General features: G+C 36.0%; 1 protein-coding gene across 1 annotated transcript; it reads left to right on the top strand.

The window, feature by feature from the left end:
* Positions 1 to 318: 318 nt before the first annotated feature.
* Positions 319 to 7,756, top strand: LOC107565076 (microcephalin-like; the record flags this gene model as incomplete). The annotated part of the gene is made up of 10 exons (XM_016250261.1): positions 319 to 468; positions 834 to 892; positions 1,218 to 1,309; positions 1,389 to 1,507; positions 2,313 to 2,397; positions 2,556 to 2,667; positions 2,784 to 2,915; positions 4,775 to 4,867; positions 6,053 to 7,204; positions 7,656 to 7,756. Coding segments are annotated over exons 2-10 (1,923 nt in total), but the record flags the coding sequence as incomplete, so codon positions are not given.
* Positions 7,757 to 16,070: the final 8,314 nt, after the last annotated feature.

Here is a 16,070-nt window from a genome sequence, read left to right as displayed (position 1 = left end):
AATCGCGTTCCGGCTGGTAAAATACACGTTTTTTTGGCGGGGCTCCCGGGTTTTACATCTCAGGGGCTAAATATCGCGTTATTGGTGTCGCTTCAACCCATGGACATGAAAACAACCCGCGGCAACAGTGTTAAAGTAGCCCAATTCCGCGGGAAAAACCGCGGACTTGGCAACACTGCTCAAACCCTCACTGCAGCCGCCTACTCTCGTCACATGAGGCGGTCCCTGTGGAGCAAAAGACAAAAAAGGGGGCGCGGCCAAAAGGTATCAACCAACTGATGTAAGGAACGTCACTGAATTCCCATCATGCGTCGCAATAGGAGCCATTACCGCGAAAACACGTTTTTTACAGTTGTGAATGGTCAAATGAAAACAGTGTGTATCAACTGCACGATGTACATATATATATAAAAAAAGAAACAAGGATAGATTTTTTTCGCAATATTGATGTGTTCTTCTTTGGTTAAGGTGAGCAATGAAGGGTGCTTTCTGACAGAACACTTTAGATGACTGCTAGGACACCGTCTCAAGTAACTTATACCCTGCGTTTCACCAGATTTGACTTGAAGATCAGCAGTTGCCAATGCTTTTTTGTTGTTGTAGTAACTTACTTGCTTTTTTAGAATTGGCTTTGATTTTTTTTTTATTAGTGTTCGTTTTTCACGAGTCAATGTACTTTAAATCTTGATTTGTTCTCCGTTAGCAGATTGTGTAACGTTATATAGCTAAGGTAAAATCTTTACTGAATGTATGTTACCATGCTTGTTTTCTGTTTTGCTTGAATCATGTTGAGTTTATCATGTTCCATTTTCCGTTGGTTGATGCCGTTTTAGAAGGAGACCTTTGGGATCAATCATGACAGGAAAAAACACTTCCACTGGTTTTCTCAAAGGTATCGATGGATATTCATTAAATTAGGAGATATTACGATGATAATTCACAAATGTTTTAAAAAATGTATATTTCCAGTCTTGTTTTAAAACAATATAGCAATAACAGCTTATTAGCTTTATTGGGTGTCATTACCAAGTAATTTGAGAAATTAAATAAAACATTTTCTTTAGTCAGAAATGACCTTCATTTAGTTTGTTGGATTTTACTACCTTCTTCTAACTTGCATATTTTATGCCAGTGGTGCCAAACATTTAATGTTATTATGAATCAAACTTTTTGTGTGAAGTGAATGTTTATCCACTGTCCTCTTTCTCCCTTGTAAGATGTGGTGGCGTATGTTGATGTGTGGTCTGCGAGCAGAATGGAGGATTACTCTGATCCATTCATTCAGCAGCTGCAGGACATGGGTGCAGAGGTGACATTTGTTAATTTTGGCACTTGTGTTTATGAACAAAATTAAAATGTAAAATAAATGAATGCATTTTAAATGACAGGTATCTAAGACACTCAACAAACAAGTGACCCACGTAGTCTTCAAACATGGCCGCCCGTCCACATGGAAGAAAGCCCAGAAAATGGGTGTGAGGATTGTTTCTGTCCACTGGGTAGCAAGGTAAAAATGAGTATCACATAGAACTAGTCTTCTGCATGTTCAGGTCAACATCCTAAGAACCAGGAGTTATGTAAATCTGCAAACATGAATAAAGGTTTTGTTCTAGACAAAGTTGCTAATTTAATTTCCAAAGGTTAGGCATGAATAATTGGTTAAAAAGTAGAGCCTGGCAGAAATTAGTCTTCTTGAACAAATGAACACATTTCATTATTCCAGTGAAGGGACAAAATGATACAACTTTTAAATATCTGCTAATGATTTTCTTGTAAACATGATGTAATGGATAGTTCGCCCAAAAATGAAAATTCATACACGTTTGAAAAATGACAAACTAGAGAAGTAATGCACCATAGAAAGGCCCCTTTTTCTGTCACATTTAAAAGTGCTGTAAATATCTTTACATTACATACAAAAAAGGTCCCTACTACTTGACAGATATCATTTGAAATAGGAGCCTAGATAAATCACATCTGTCTCTGACAGCATTAGTCCTTGTAAAAAAAAAAAAAAAGAGTCAGGAAAGCAAATCATCCTGTGTTTTAGCTCATTTAAAAACACTCTCTCCTTGTCAATCATTTTGCATACAATGATTTGCTAATATCTAGTTGATTGAAATTCCTTTAGAGAGCAGAAATCTGTTGATGCCAGTGACAGCATGTTCTTGTGCTGTTTTAGTTCTCTGACTCCATTAGTGATCTTTTCCTCATTTTGATTGTTGCATTTCTTTGGATGGCCTGTAGATGTCTCTAGACCTCAAGGTTTCCTTTCGCGTTCCTTTCAAATTCTATTCATTGTGATTTTGCAGATGCAAAGAGAGTAATGAACATGTGGATGAAAATCTTTTTCCTGCTCAAAATGAAGAGTCCAAACTTCATCTAAATAAAAGAACGGTAAGGAAATTAAACATAATATCTAAAACAACAAACGTTTTGACTTGTTTTACTATTTTTGAAATTGAATGCTTTCTGTAAGAATATTATACATATCTTGGTAAATATTAATAAATAACCTCATACTTGCTTTTTTTTGTTTGTCATTGTTTTTGCAGCACCGTTGCATGCAACCTAGAGATATTCCTATAAAGACCCCTGAGAATGACAGGCGGCTGAAGAAAAAATTAGACAAGATGATGGAAGGCTTGATCTCCTCATCCCCCATTGGTGAGGAAAGCACACATTTTTGTTGTTGTTGGGTTTTTTTTGTGTTTTTTATTTTTTTTATTTCATTCAACAATTTGTGAAGGTTGTTGTGCATTTGGGACTTTGTTTTAATACAGTTTCCGACACATCACCATTCGTTATTGATGAGGAAAATGGAGTAGTGTACAGTCCCTCTTTAAAACGCTCTGACAGCATGGCTCAGCGACTGAGAGAAATGAGAGCTCAACGTGAACATCTCTCACCCACTGGTATTTCCTCAAATCCTTTTGAGAACTAGTTTTAATTTGTAAACTAATAATTTTGTGTTCTACCAGACCACAAAGCTTTGTACTGAATTATAGGGTTGCAAATTCTTTTGGTTCATAGTGGATCTGCTTAATTCACTATTTCAAATAGTTTCTTTTTGATTTGATAATAATGAAAAACATTTATCCACCTTATTTAAAAATTTTAAGTTAGAAAGAGCACAACCATTTGTAACTTGCAAGGTTTCCGTTGTCATTTGTTTTAGGTTAATTTACCTGTACAAAAAGATTTTTTATGCTGCTTGATATTTCAAACTGGTATTTGTACTGGTGTTTATCATATTATTTTAATCTATTACAATCAGTGCAGATTTGTACTTTATCCTTTTAGTTATTTACCTATAGCGGCTAATGAATCCGTAAAAAGAAAATAGCTTAAAATAAGGTGGATTTGATTCTTTAAAACTTCCCCTATTCTTTCTTGGGTGCAGGAACGTACCCCACACCATACCGAAGAATATTGCAACCCTCTGTTGTGAATAGTTTGCACACATATAACCCAAATTATAATTTTTTTTATTTTTAAAGGTGTCATGAACTGAGAAACCAAAATCCCCTTGATCTTTTCACATATAAGAGGTCATTGTACTATAAAGCATCCTGTAAGTTTCAGAACTCAAAACTTTCTCGTTAGTCTAGAACAGCTTATATCGAAGCAAGTCTGCCAAAATAACAGCTTGTGGAATGTACCACTCTATGATGTAATGGTGTCGGTAAACACCGCCTCCGCAGAAGAAGATCAACGCCTGCTTCTATATCGCTGCCTGTTTAGCCCCGCCCACTGATTCACGCATGTAGTGTTGACGAGAGAGGCGAATACATAGGTCTACGCAGAAACCAAACGATAAAGATGGCTCCGAATATAACAAGACGCTGTGCAGTGCCAAGTTGTGGAAAAAATTGTCTTTGCATTGCCTTCCTTCTGATCCCAATATTAGGACCGAGTGGATGAATTTATTTTTAATGAAGTTCCAGACCACGTCAGTAAGAACTTGGTCCACTGTTTACTTCATTTTACCACGTATTCATTTACAAACAAGGCACAGTTCGATGCAGGATTTCCAGAAAGATTGAAACTAAAAGACGATGCTGTGTCGACTATATTGGATCTGACAGTAATGTCACAACATGCAAGTGTGAGTAACTGTTTTTATTACGTGATTACTATTGCTTTGTCTGTTAAACAGATCGTTTTGATATGAGTGTTTATGCGGTATTAAGTTAAATCACAGCAGTGTCCCATCTGTGAAGGGCGTAGACTGTCAAACATACACAAATCTTAGCCAATCATATCAGTGGGCATTTACTTCTGAGGCTACAATCCGCCACACCCATTCAAACAGCATTCAGATGAGGAGGGTCAAAAACAGGACAGAAAACAGTCTATTACTTCTAAATTATGATGTTTTTTTTATTTAAAAATCTTGATAACATTATAAGTGGACCTCACAAAAAAGTGCAAAATAAAAACAGGCAGTTCATGACCCCTTTAGTAAATGCATTGAGAAAAATAAATGAATTATATTACACTCTACAGCATTGGTCTCAAACTCAATTCCTGGAGGGCCACAGCTCTGCACAGTTTAACTCCAACCCTAATCAAACACACCTGATCCAGCTATTCAAGGTCTTCAGGATCACTAGAATCTTCCAAGCAGGTGTGATTTGGAGCTGGTTGGAGCTAAACTCTGCAGAGTTGTGGCCCTCCAGGAATTGAGTTTGAGACCACTGCCCTACAGAATCTACACACTGTAGAAATAAAGGTCTTTCAGGTATTTATTTCATTTTGTATTGTCCCTTAGTCTCACAGATGCTGGATAGTGCCTCAGAATGTAATTCACCTTTGAGACCACCTCTTGGGGAATCACCAACTCTGTCTTTCTTGCAACAACTAGGTTTGGGGAAACAAAATAATTTTTTGGTAGTAGAATAATTGTAGCTTTTAGGGATGCACTGAATAGTCAGCAACCGATAATAGCAAAAAAAAATCTCTTTTGGTGTTCGGCCAAACAAGCAAAAAGACTGAATAAATTGTACCAAACAATGACATTTTTGGTGACTCAATCAAATGGCAACCAGCGTAGAGTGAGATGCGCACAGCAAACATGTCGGCAGTGTGTAAGTGGAAGCATTTAAAATTAGCAGAGAAAGACGCAAAAATCATTACAAGCACTGACAGCAAGAGACTGTTTAGTACTGCATCGCATGTCTTTGCGAAATGGCCTTAAACAATTAGTAAATTAACTGCATAATGTTATGTTTTCATTCTGCTTGTTAGCCAGGGATCAAAGTCCAAAGTGCGAGGAAAATCTGCGCTGAAGCAGCGTTACTCGTCCGTTGCTCGGTAACATTTTTATGAATTTTTCAAGGTATGGGTGTGACAATGTGATATGTGCGACAAACATCTTCCCAAATTCGTAATGAGAATCATTATAACTATATCTCTGCTGTGTTGTCAACAAGAAGCACTGTGGTCCGACAAAATAAAAGCTCCATCAACGTTCATAAATTTTAGTACTGCAATTTTACTGTTGTTCTGTAAAATAAAATGAAGACAGTATTAAAGATAATAATAATTACAACAGTTTGTGTTCAAATTGGGATCTGTAATATTTTCTAATGTTTTAAAAGAATTCTCCAGCTCAGCAAGGCTGCATTTATTTGTACAATAAAAAATATAAAAACAGTAATATTGTGAAATATTAAAATTTTAAATAACTGTTTTGTATGTGAACATATAGTAAAGTGTAATTGATTGCTGTGATCAAAGCTCAATTTTCAGCATCATTACTCCAGTCTTCAGTGTCACATGATCCTTCAGAAATCATTCTAATATGCTGATTTGCTACTCAAAGTTTTCAAAGTTTTACAAAAAAGTACATTTTGGATTTTTAATTTATGCAATGGTGAACATTTTTTTTGTCAAAATACATGGGGGAAAAAAACGTATTCGGCCTTCGGCCAAGTGTTTCATTTTGTTCAGCTTCGGCCAAGAATTTTCATTTCAGTGCATCCCTAGTAGCTTTAGTAACCATTTTGCATTATATTAAAGTAAATATGTTGAACTTTTACTTTTACAGAGGAAGAGCCTTTGGATTGCTTCTCAACCTCTCACTATCATTCCTCCAAGAAAAGAGATGAACAAGAAAAACAAAACTGTAATAAAAAGTTAACAATGAAAATGACAAGTAAAGAAAAAAAAAAAACACCACCTGAATCAGACACAGCCATGGTTATGTGTAATCTGGCCGGTGTTGAAACACATAGTAAAGTCTCACCTATATTTTCCCGATCAAGAAGGTCTTTAGTGAACAACGTTGGAGAAAAGAAACAGTCCACTTTAGAGAGTTACATTGATAATACCTGTTCTGAAAGAAAACAAAGCTCACACCTCAAACCACAAACTGAAAACAGTGGTATATCTACAGAGTTATCTGGCAGCCCTGAAAGACCTGAAAGTTCCTTGCCTGAAAGCCTGACAAAAACCAATCACAAAAACAGCAAAAGTATACAGCAATCCAATGATCTGCAAACCAACTCCAAACGTTTATATTTCAAGAAGCATACTTCATCAGGCAGTTGTTTTACAGAAATTGAAAGTGACGGATCGGTAACTCCCAAGCCCGTTCATAAATTTCAACATCAAACTTCTGCTGTTTTGTGTTCTGCTGACTCGGTTGCTGATGTTCCTAATAGAGATGTTGTGGATGGTGAGGTGTTTGAAGACTACTTCTTACCAGCCAACAATGCCCTTAAACAAAAGGTCATTTTATTTGGGTCGACCTCAGAAAGATTGCACATGCCCGCTTTTGACCTGGAGGACTCAAACAAGAGGAAGGGCAAGAGATCACTTGGTAAAAAGCGAAAACATGAAAATATTGACATTAAAGACTTGTTGGTTGGCTCATCAGGCCCTGCTCCTGAGACACATGAATCAAGGCCTGAATGTTTGTCTGTGGCGACATGTGAGTTGCCCAGGTTTGAAGAAATAAAACTTGAGGCATCGGCAAAGAAACAGAAGACACAAACTAGGTTAAGCTCTGCTGTTCTTTCTGAAGTGAAGAAGTATAAAAGCTCAATTGAGCTCAGTCCTGCTAATGAAAAGAAGACTTCAACGGCTACTTCTCCAGTGTCATCCTCAGCGGTTAATGTGAATCCACAAATACAGAACTATCTTGAAAGTGCCCCTGACCCCAAACATGCCATTGAAAAGAGACAGATGGGTTTAAAAAGTATGTAAATTGTTTTATTTTATTTTATTTTTTTATTAGTATTAAATGGGATCTTGCTTATCTCTAAACACAGCTGAGTTTACAGATTCACAAGGCAAGGCCTTGGCAGTACATATATAGAAAGTATGAAAATGTAAAAGCTTTATTTTAGGTGAACATTTGCACACTGTTTCAAATTGTCTGTTGTCAAATTGTGGCTATGCAATGACATCTAGGTCACTGCTACACTGTGATAAGATTAAATTCTTTACATTTGTATACTTGAAAGCAAGGAATTTCCTTTGTGATAGTTGAGAAACACTTCACAATAAAGTATGCTTTTAAAATGTTGCATGGTTGAATAAACTTTTTAAGAAACACTCTTATCTGCTGCTCAGCTGTGTCACTGTGCACCTGCTGTGTGCTGCTCTCCTCTCAGCTCAACTTTCTTTCTTTGTTTGCATTATATCAGTTGTAGGCAAAGAAAATGAAAGGGCAACTGATGGGAGCATTGAGAGAAGTCCTGAAATGAGTAGCAAACCAAGACACATGAAAAAGGACAAGTTCATGAAGGTAAAGTAGCTACAGTTTTAGTATTTTAATGTCTTTTAGATAGTACTAAACATTTCCGTTGGGCAAAAAATTAAGGAATTTGTGTGAGCTAATTTATGATTTAATATATATTTGAGAAATTACAAAAAATAAATAAGTGAACTCCATATCACACAAGTAGTACTGGCATTTATTTATTTATTTTTTGACAAAGATTCATTAATGCTCTTGAATTTGTACCAACCCAAATTTATTGTATAAATATAAACAAAAAGCAAATATTGAGATGACTTAAAGATGCATTGTGGTTGTCACAGACTGTTTATCCAAATTAACATGAAAGTAAACTCGTGTAATTTGGTCTGTTTTCTTTTACCTTGTGTCGATTTGTTCATTGCTTTTGATGGTATATGTGTGTAATGCAACCTGTCCTTGTTGAGATCTGTCTTAATTTGATTAGCCAAGAAGCAGGTAAATTTGTGCTGAAATACTGTAGACTTTGATTGGATAGGACAAGCAACTTTTTTTCCACCCTTATAGTAGGAAAGGGCCTCTTTTACATTTTAACAAGCCTTTTAAAGCTGTGTTTTATGTTTCCTGCCAAAGCTTTCAGCTTGATGCTTCTGTGGAGCAACATAGCATGGCCTAGTAATGGAGCATAGTAATGATTTCAGATACAGATGTTATATGCTACTCTCTTTGTTGCTTTCCTGGCTTCCTGTGTGTTTTCTTCACCACTTAGATTCGCACCTGCCGAGTTCTCTTTTTGCTTTCCCTCAGCCTGAAAAAACTCCCTCCTGGAACACAGAGAGATGGCTTTCACTTCTAGAGGTCGTCTCTATATGATTTCATTTCCACAAACTGTGTAACTGAGTAAATTCACATTTTACTGGATGCAGAGTATGATAATTTAAATTGTGTAAAGTTTGGGCAAAAGCAGGATTGGCTTCTCCTCTGGAACTTTTGCTCTGAGTGAAATTCTCACTCGGGTCAGGGTTATTATAGTAAACTAAAAGTACAACCATAAAAATGTTTTTGTTTCTTGGAATAAAATATAAACCTATATAAATGACCTCACAATTGATCTGGATGCAGAGTATGATTATTTAAATTGGGAACAAATTGGGCATGAGCAGGATTTTTAAAAATAAAACAGAAAATATAAAAACAAATTCAAATAATTAATGACTACAATAGTTGTGAAAGTAAAGTAGCACGGAATTATTGCATAATTGCATTAGTGTTATAATGAGAGGTGATCTGGTGTTTGAATTTGTAGTTTGTTTTAAGTGGTTGTTGCAAAGTGTTTTGATAAAGTTGTTGTTTTTTATGGCCAATTGTGATATCTTAGAGCTGAAATGAAATGTATATTTATTGTACATATTTACTAAAGTAGAAATTATTTGAAATTATCCACACAAAAAAACTGAGTCTGTAATCCTACTGTAGTATTTTTCACAAATAAAGACATTTAATAAATTGAGTATGCATTAGGGATATGCCGGTATCAAATTTTCCTATTACGATTAATTGCTAATGCTTTTATCATGGTATACGGTATTATCACGATATTGAAATTTAGTTTTAAAAAAAAAAAAGACCTCATTAGTTAACCTTAGTTAATGCATTAACATTCACAATGAGCAATAGCTACATTTGCTACAGAAGTTATTAATCTTTGTTAAAAAAAAAATATACAAGTCTTAGTTCATGTTAGCTCATTAAATAACACAGTTGCAACTTTCGATTTTAACGTGTTATTAAATATTAAGATTAATGAATGTTCAGAAGAATTTTTCATTGGCAGTTTGTTAACTAATTAATTAACTAATGACACCCTAATGTAAAATGTGACCGAACAATAAAGAATCAAAACACTTTTACAATAATAAAACTATCTAGGGCATATTGTAGTCTAGATTAAAATGTAAAAAAAAGTTCGAAAATAAATAGCCTATTAAGTCTAAATATTTAAGTATTTGGCGCTGTGATGACCATCATAGCAAATACACAAATCTGAATGGCTGTTTAAATAATTTAAACAGGATTCAGAAACAGAAAGTAGTGCAGCTGCTTTGTTTACAAGGTTTCCGGGGTAACGGCTGCATTTCTGCAGTTTAGCGCCATCAGCTGTCAGCGAGTGAAAGTGCGCTTTCATCCAGAGTGTCTCTCACATGTTCCGCCATGCGCTTCTCATCCGTGCTTGTTTACATCAGAGTGCTTGTTTACATCAGAGTGCGCACGCATCTTTCACGCAGCATACAGCGGTGTTGTGCATTTTGACCAGTTGACGGGAAAAGTATTCTTAAAATGTATTCAAAATTCTGAATAATTTGTAATATATAATTATTCACGATATTTAGAAGTGCTCACGATAACAATATTGTGCATATTCATTACCGTGATATATCGCATTACCGAATACCGACACATGTCTAGTATGCATATAACTGAATTAAATGCAAACAGTGCGCTCAGTAATCTGGTAAGTCTGTGTGCACTGGGAATCATATTTTTTTTGTAGTCCATTACTATATTGCAATACGTTATATCAAATTTATAAGCTTTTAGTAGTTTTGTTGGGAAAGGCCAGAACAGAGACTGGCCCCCGTTTCTCTCTTTGTGACTAGAGACCACATATTAGAGAGTGCATGCACACAAAGCTTAGTGTGTCATACTCAAAAGAATTTCCTTCGTTTGTGCAAGGGGTTCATACCAATTCTTTGTCTTAAGTTCATGCTCCTTTTAGGGCTAATAGTAATGTGTGTGTGTATACTATACAGTGGGTACGGAAATATATATATATATATATATATATATTACTATTATTATTATTGATTGCAACCACTTACCTTAAAAATTAGTAAATTCAATGAATCATTTTTTTCAGTGTTCCTCGGAACACTAATGTTATCCCATGCCTTCTGCAACTCAAGCCAAATGCTTTCCTCTGAATGTACAACAGATCTGTAGTGGTGGAAAGAGTACTAAGAAAGTGTACTTAAGTAAAAGTATTGCTACTTAAGGAATAATTTACTTGAGTACAAGTAAAAGTACTGAAAAATAATATGACTCAAGTAAGAGTAAAAAAGTAGTTTTCTGAAAAACTACTCAAGTTACTTTAGTATTATTCTTCTTTTTTTTCTTTTTCTTTTTTACCCAAAATGAGACTATGTGAGCATTATGGAGCAGGATTAACCCTAATCCTAACACCCATGTACTGTAATATCTGTTTCACAAGTGAGGCCCAGGAAATCCCTTATATGGACAAATGCATCAGATATCACTACAACTGAATAACATGCAGATAGAGACGCTTTGACTGATGAAACGTGGAAGACAATAAACACACAATTACAAAGCAATGCTAATTGACATAGCTTGTATCACAGTTTAGAATTCTATAAAAAATATATTTTCTGTCTCACTGTGATAAGAAGCAACATTGAACCACAGAAGCTAACTGTTTCAAACACGACTGATGTTATATAGTGATTTTGGAGCAAAACATGATATTAGTCTCATAAATTGTCATGTTTGACGCTATGTTAAGAAAACATACTACATATCCCTGTTGCCAGGAGCAACTGTTTAATAACTAATTTTGAAAAGTACATTCACGTATAAGATTATGTGGTTGTTTTTAAGAAGGGCAAAAGCAAAGAAGGGTAGGTGAAGGTTTAAAAGAAAAGAAAGGGTCTCGAATAGTGTGAATAGAAAGGTGCCAGTAAAAAAAAATAATGTGGGGTATGGGTAAGGTTGGGCATCGTTTGAATTTTAATAATTCCAATTCTTGTCAATTCCTAATTTCGATTCCAATATGGTAAAAAAAAATCTTAGATATCTCATTGCAAAATATTTCATAGTTAGCTGAATACTATGAATGAAAGTCAACAGGCTAAAGAACACTTACACAAGGATGTGTGTGCAGCAGAGAAAACAGCCTGTGAGTCTTCTTGACTTGAATGGTTTAAAATCACATTGAAAGTATAGTTTGTAATAATAACAAAGGTGGACTCCAGGCACATTTTCAGTAGGACAAAAAAAAGAGCGTTTTTTATTTAACATGTTAACCCATACTTAGGCTTGGGATGCCAAAATCTATTACAATTCTAGAATAGGATGCTTAAGGTCAGGAATCGTCTACTTGTTATAAATTTAAATTGATTCCTTTGTGTGCATTTTAATATGACTTTAAACCATTCAAGCTCAAGAAGACTCGTGCTTTATTTTTTTCTTATGTCTTTTAATTGGCTAAGAAATTAAATACACTGCTGGATGATAACCAATCATTTGTATTCTATAATATTTTTTCTGTGTTTTCCTAATGACAATTTTAGGATTGGTTTATACAAACACATAACATTTATTACAATATAGAAACTATTCTGCCTTATGTCAATTAGCACTGCGTTATACATATACTATATTTATTACCTGGAAATGACTTGATATGACCTTTTTTTTAAGCTACAGCCATAGCTGTGGATGCCTTTGTCAATATTAGGGATTTCCTGCAGGTCATCATTTATATGTTTTGGACGGCTGAGTAGAAACTCAAAACTGCATGTTCACATCGTCTCGTTTTGGATATGAATAAATCGTCCGGTCATCCATAGACTATCTCGTTTCTTCGCCCATGTGCACACACATCCAAAGCACACACACAGAAAAAGTGATTTTAAAATGCATCTGATTGACAGATAAATCATGGTTGATATATCAGCCAGATGCACGTAAAAATGCATGCGCTCTTATTTCAATGTTGTTAATGTTGAGGTTATTTTAGCTTCGTACATTAAGTTTAACTGTACGGTTAAAGAGATTTTTACCATTCAACTGGACTGTGTGCATATATTTTAGACACTTACATTGTTCTTGCTCCATCCATGCAATAATTCTATCAACCGAGTTTTCTATTTACTTATACTGCTGTGTGCTCTTGTAATATCGAAGGTATGACCCATTTCAGGAGCTGACAAAATTACGATTTAAAATCAGAGCATAGCTCACATTCACTAAAATACTGAAATGCTAATGAAGCTGATTCAAAACGACAACGCCGGTGATTGACAGTCAAAGCATAGCGCGGTTTGAACGTCCCACTCCCGCAGCTGAACTGGAGGTTTTGATTTTTTTTTTTTTTTACCCGAGTAAGGCCTGTCTGTTATTGGCTGAAGCGCTGGGCTCCACCCCAGAAGTTTGAAAAGTGCCCGTCAAATGCCGGCTCGCTCTGTTTCTCCATCGGCGCCTCCTTTGTCTAGTTTTTTTTTTGTATTTGGTACTTTTAGTGAAAAATAAATGTAGCGAAGTTGAATACTTTAGTTTTATTTCCTTTGTGTGCATTTTAATATGACTTTAAACCATTCAAGCTCAAGAAGACTCGTGCTTTATTTTTTTCTTATGTCTTTTAATTGGCTAAGAAATTAAATACACTGCTGGATGATAACCAATCATTTGTATTCTATAATATTTTTTCTGTGTTTTCCTAATGACAATTTTAGGATTGGTTTATACAAACACATAACATTTATTACAATATAGAAACTATTCTGCCTTATGTCAATTAGCACTGCGTTATACATATACTATATTTATTACCTGGAAATGACTTGATATGACCTTTTTTTTAAGCTACAGCCATAGCTGTGGATGCCTTTGTCAATATTAGGGATTTCCTGCAGGTCATCATTTATATGTTTTGGACGGCTGAGTAGAAACTCAAAACTGCATGTTCACATCGTCTCGTTTTGGATATGAATAAATCGTCCGGTCATCCATAGACTATCTCGTTTCTTCGCCCATGTGCACACACATCCAAAGCACACACACAGAAAAAGTGATTTTAAAATGCATCTGATTGACAGATAAATCATGGTTGATATATCAGCCAGATGCACGTAAAAATGCATGCGCTCTTATTTCAATGTTGTTAATGTTGAGGTTATTTTAGCTTCGTACATTAAGTTTAACTGTACGGTTAAAGAGATTTTTACCATTCAACTGGACTGTGTGCATATATTTTAGACACTTACATTGTTCTTGCTCCATCCATGCAATAATTCTATCAACCGAGTTTTCTATTTACTTATACTGCTGTGTGCTCTTGTAATATCGAAGGTATGACCCATTTCAGGAGCTGACAAAATTACGATTTAAAATCAGAGCATAGCTCACATTCACTAAAATACTGAAATGCTAATGAAGCTGATTCAAAACGACAACGCCGGTGATTGACAGTCAAAGCATAGCGCGGTTTGAACGTCCCACTCCCGCAGCTGAACTGGAGGTTTTGATTTTTTTTTTTTTTTACCCGAGTAAGGCCTGTCTGTTATTGGCTGAAGCGCTGGGCTCCACCCCAGAAGTTTGAAAAGTGCCCGTCAAATGCCGGCTCGCTCTGTTTCTCCATCGGCGCCTCCTTTGTCTAGTTTTTTTTTTGTATTTGGTACTTTTAGTGAAAAATAAATGTAGCGAAGTTGAATACTTTAGTTTTATTTTACTCAAGTAAAAGTACCACAATTTAATTATACTCAAGAAAGTAGTTTTTTTTTTCAATGTACTCAAGTACTGTTACGAAAGTATTTGTAATTAGTTACTTTCCACCTCTACATGAGGGGGAAGTCGTGGCCTAATGGTTAGAGAGTCGGACTCATAACCCAAAGGCTGTGGGTTCGAGTCTCATACCGGCAGGGATTGTAGGTGGGGGGAGTGAATGTACAGCGCTCTCTTCCACCTTCAATACCACGACTGAGGTGCCCTTGAGCAAGGCACCGAACCCCCAACTGCTCCCCGGGCGCCGCAGCATAAATGGCTGCCCACTGCTCCGGGTGTGTGTTCACGGTTTGTGTGTGTTCACTGCTGTGTGTGTGCACTTTGGATGGGTAAATGCAGAGCACTAATTCCCCACATGTCACTTCAGATCTGTCCAGTTTATTTTCCAACTCGCCCCAAATTTGCTCGATGGTGTTGAGGTGCGGACTTTGAGGGGGCCAGTCCATCATTTTCAATGTTCCAGCAGATTCCTTCCGTCGCAGGTAGATCCGGCAATAGTTAGAAGAATGGTCAAGAATTTAGGGTCATTGTCCTCTTGGAAAAAAAATCCAGACCCAATACAGGGCTCCAGACTCATTCTTCCCACTGGTCACTCTTTTGCGACTAACTTTCTCAGTTGGTCGCACAGGCACATGATTTGGTCGCAATATTTTATTTTTATTAATTTAAAAAAATAAAAAAGTTTTGCGCTACAGCATGGGATTAATCAATGCATGCTGATTAACTTTTATCATAGTTTATAGTTTTATGGAAACGAAAGTGGTTAACATTCAACCCGTTCTTTTTCATCAGTAGTATTATTTGTGATTTGAATTTTGTGAATGGGAGTTCCTCTTTTGCTATGTTATAAGTCGAGCTTCATGCGCTTTCACTTTCGAAATCGCGATCTTGTCACATTTCTGTTTTGCTTACATTTGCACACCTTTCACTTTTTAAGACCAAAACAAAGGATGGATTCATTGTTATTCTTAATTAAAAAGCACAACAACAATAAAAAGTAAGATACAATGACAAACTAGCTTACAAAACATTTATTAACTGTAGGAAACTTTTTCCTCATCGAAGCAGAAACCAGGAGACGTTGGGATATCTTTCATACAGAAGTCACTCTTTATTGAGGACTTGCTGTGCGTCGCTGCAGTCATCCAAGTCTGACTATAGCTCAGCACAGTAGCGTTTATATACATTTTAAGGGGGCGGGATTCATTCAGTAGAGGTGGCGACAATCTAAACAAAGCATGCCAATACAGGAATCAGCCCGTTACTGGAATTTCTCCAGCCCTGATCTCATCAGCATAACAGTGTCATTCAAATGCATAGGTGCTAATCCAATCAGCATAACTACTCAAAGACTGGGGCGGAGGCACCAAGAGCCATTACAAACAAAAGGTGACTTTCTCAGTAATTTGGTTAATTTGACTAACAATAAGAGAAACCGGAACAGACAGGAACCTCTTGCTACACTTTAAGATAATCATTTGTCTGATGTAAATTGCCTTAAATGCTAAATACAGTGTACTTCACCTTAGTTTTTCATGTGATGCTATGTCAGAATATAGTATCAGCATATTTTAAACAGATTCTTAAATTTGTAATCCAACATTTCCCCCTTTGAGAGTTCTAATAACTCTCAAAAAATACAAATTTAGACACTTAAAAGTTCTTTCTTGTAACTTGTGATCATTACAGGCACATAGCACTTGCTCTGTGTTGATTGTCTGTAGTGACGAACGGCATGTTGACACGGAAACAAACATGCAGCTAGGGTCCATGTAGTTCTTAC

The sequence above is a fragment of the Sinocyclocheilus grahami genome, unplaced genomic scaffold (genome assembly GCF_001515645.1).
Source record: "Sinocyclocheilus grahami isolate Dianchi unplaced genomic scaffold, SAMN03320097.WGS_v1.1 scaffold980.1, whole genome shotgun sequence".
Classification (NCBI taxonomy): domain Eukaryota; kingdom Metazoa; phylum Chordata; class Actinopteri; order Cypriniformes; family Cyprinidae; genus Sinocyclocheilus; species Sinocyclocheilus grahami.
The sequence above is the reverse complement of the archived record's forward strand: the minus strand, read 5'-3'. Positions and strand labels throughout refer to the sequence as shown.